The sequence below is a fragment of the Zerene cesonia genome, chromosome 7 (assembly GCF_012273895.1).
Source record: "Zerene cesonia ecotype Mississippi chromosome 7, Zerene_cesonia_1.1, whole genome shotgun sequence".
Taxonomy (NCBI): Eukaryota; Metazoa; Arthropoda; class Insecta; order Lepidoptera; family Pieridae; genus Zerene; species Zerene cesonia.
In genome coordinates, this window is record NC_052108.1 from 4375093 (window position 1) to 4377662 (window position 2570).

The 2570-nt window shown below is 37.8% G+C and overlaps 1 protein-coding gene across 1 annotated transcript in view; it reads left to right on the forward strand.

Annotated features, from left to right (window-relative positions):
• The window catches only part of LOC119828211, a 104587-nt gene extending 102977 nt beyond the window's left edge, over positions 1 to 1610 (forward strand). Inside the window, exons 14-15 of the mRNA XM_038350313.1 lie at positions 1141 to 1291; positions 1458 to 1610. Of these exons, the coding sequence (XP_038206241.1) occupies positions 1141 to 1291; positions 1458 to 1561 (255 nt within the window). The 3' untranslated portion in view covers positions 1562 to 1610. The remainder of the gene's footprint in view (positions 1 to 1140; positions 1292 to 1457) is intronic.
• Positions 1611 to 2570: the final 960 nt, after the last annotated feature.

Consider the following 2570-nt stretch of genomic DNA (forward strand, 5'->3'; position numbering starts at 1 on the left):
AGTTGAGGGTGGTGAAGAGGAAGAAGAAGTAGAAGGGGATGATGGAAATAATGACAATAGACAGGTATTTCTTTGCTCTATAAAAATGTTGTTATTTTTATTTTTTATTTATTTATGCACTATTGCCTTACATTTTATGTTTTCTTTTTAATCTAATATATAAAATTCTCGTGTCACAGTTTTCGTTGCCATACTCCTCTGATACGGCTTGACCAATTTTGATGAAATTTTTTGTGCTTATCCGGTATCTATGAGAATCGGTCAACATCTATTTTTCATACCCCTAAATGATAAGAGTAAGGCAGAACAGCGTTTGCCGGGTGCAGCTAGTATAAATATGAAAGTCTGTTCTAGGTACTCAATTTTAGTCACGCTAATATTTATTAATATTAAAACTATTGAGTTTAAAGTGATGTATCAGTGTATTAAAAAAAATCAAGTATATAAATACATATTAACTAATCTACTTTTCAATTATAAATTTGTGTTAAAATTTTACATATGAAGACTTATTTTCTTATATGGCGCTAAAATATTGAAGTACTACACTTAACTGCCGAGACGAGAGTTCTCCATTTTGTCCGGTCATGCCAGGTCGTCCATTCGAGCGTCGGCCTTACTATGGTCTCTTCAGTCCACGTTTTTTACCCATTCGTTCTTCGTGACCAAGGCAACGGAGGCTGTGTTTTTGTTTTTCCAAGGTTTGTGACGCGGCCATGAGTATTTCAAATTCAGCATTCTCCCGGAATCTCCAGCTTCCTTCCTCTCGCCTCGAAGATCTTCCTAAGAAGATTTCGAACGGTGATTTATAGGTTGCGTTCTTCATTCTAGGTCAGGGTTCAGGCTTCACATCCATATAACTGAATAGGTTTTGTAACCCTTTTTTACATCCGCACTTTGGGGTTGTTACTTAAAAGCTTCGACGCGAGAATTTTGGATGCGGTATTTAATGTCTTCTTCCCCGGAGTGTCAGTCGATTATCGTGCAACCCGAATATTCGATATACACATACGTTACTTCTATAATTATATATTTGCGAGCTGCGATGGTTTCGGTTCGACTGTTGCATTCGTCCATCTCACACAAAATTTGTAGTATCGCTGTTATAAAAAGAGTCGCGTTGGCGTTTGGTGTTATTAGGAGTCACCGGCGCAGTCCCCGGAGGCGGGGTCGGGCGGCGAGGCAGGGTCGGGCGGCGGCTCGGAGGGCGCGGACGAGGCGGCGCGCGAGGCGGACAGCGAGCCCGCGCCCGCGCACCAGCAGATCGAGGCCATCAGCAGCGGCACCGAGCGTGAGTACCTGCACTCGCTCTTACAGACGTTCTGGAAGTTCTACGTTTAGCGCGGAATATTTGTTTGTTAATATATTTATATGTAGAAATTTCTTGTAAAATTCAATATGTATATTATTAGACTTCATTCTATATTAGAAATGGAATTAATTTATAACCTTTCCAGCGAGTGGTGCGCTGTCAATTGGAGGTAACGGCGGTGATGACGGAGACGACAGCATTGTACCTTCAACACCAACATTATATGTGCCAAGACGAAATGATGGGTAAATGCTGTTTGAGAATTATGTTCACATCTTTGAATACACAAATAACTGTATTGTTGTTAAATCAAAACTTTTTTTTTTCTAAATTTCGTCATAAAACGACATATCATACATAATAACAAACTACATCGATAAACGTTATAATTTACCGAAAATACCATCATGTTAAACTCCTTGAGATAATGTTTTTACAGTTTCTAAAAGAACACTTGTATTTTTAACAAGTGCATATTATATGCACAAAGCAGTGGTGGCTCAGTAGTGAGAAACTCGGACTTCAAAATCGATAACTCGGGGTTCAAGACCGGGCAAGCGTGCAGGAAATAAATTGATTTTTCAATTTATCTGCACATGTGGATAACATAACCACTGCTTAAAACAGTGAAAGAAAACGTGAGAAAATCGTCATGCCAAGAATCAAAAGGTCGACGACATGTGACATCTGCCAACCCGCACTTAGCCAGCGTAGTGGATAATGGCCTGAACCCTCATAGGAGGCCTGAGTCCCAGCAGAGGGAACATGGGTATCAGTCCATCATCAGATGATGCTGATGATGATTATATGGACCGTTTTAAGAACATCCCTGAGCATTTTACTTTTTTCATATTTCAATGGTTTTGTACCAAAAAATATATGTTATGATTTAATGAGTAACTCATATTGATTTGTTTTAAAATCATTAATATATTGAAGTTTAAGAAAGAATTAAATCAAATCAGTACATGTAATAGAACAGTAAAAATTGTGTCTGTACCTTGAATATATAAAAATATATAAAAATATTTTCATTGAAATTTTGACTACATTGGCCAAAACTCCCATTGACTTTACCTTTTATCGGCATGGGACAGTAGCCTATCCGGTTCTGTGCCATTTGTGTATATTTTGTGATGGTACAATATATGAATAATATAAATTATTTTTAATTCAGTGTATGTATGTATAAAGGTCTCTCGTCGATTGGAGGCATTTATTAATAAGTGGGGTACCCGCACATCTTATATATAAAATT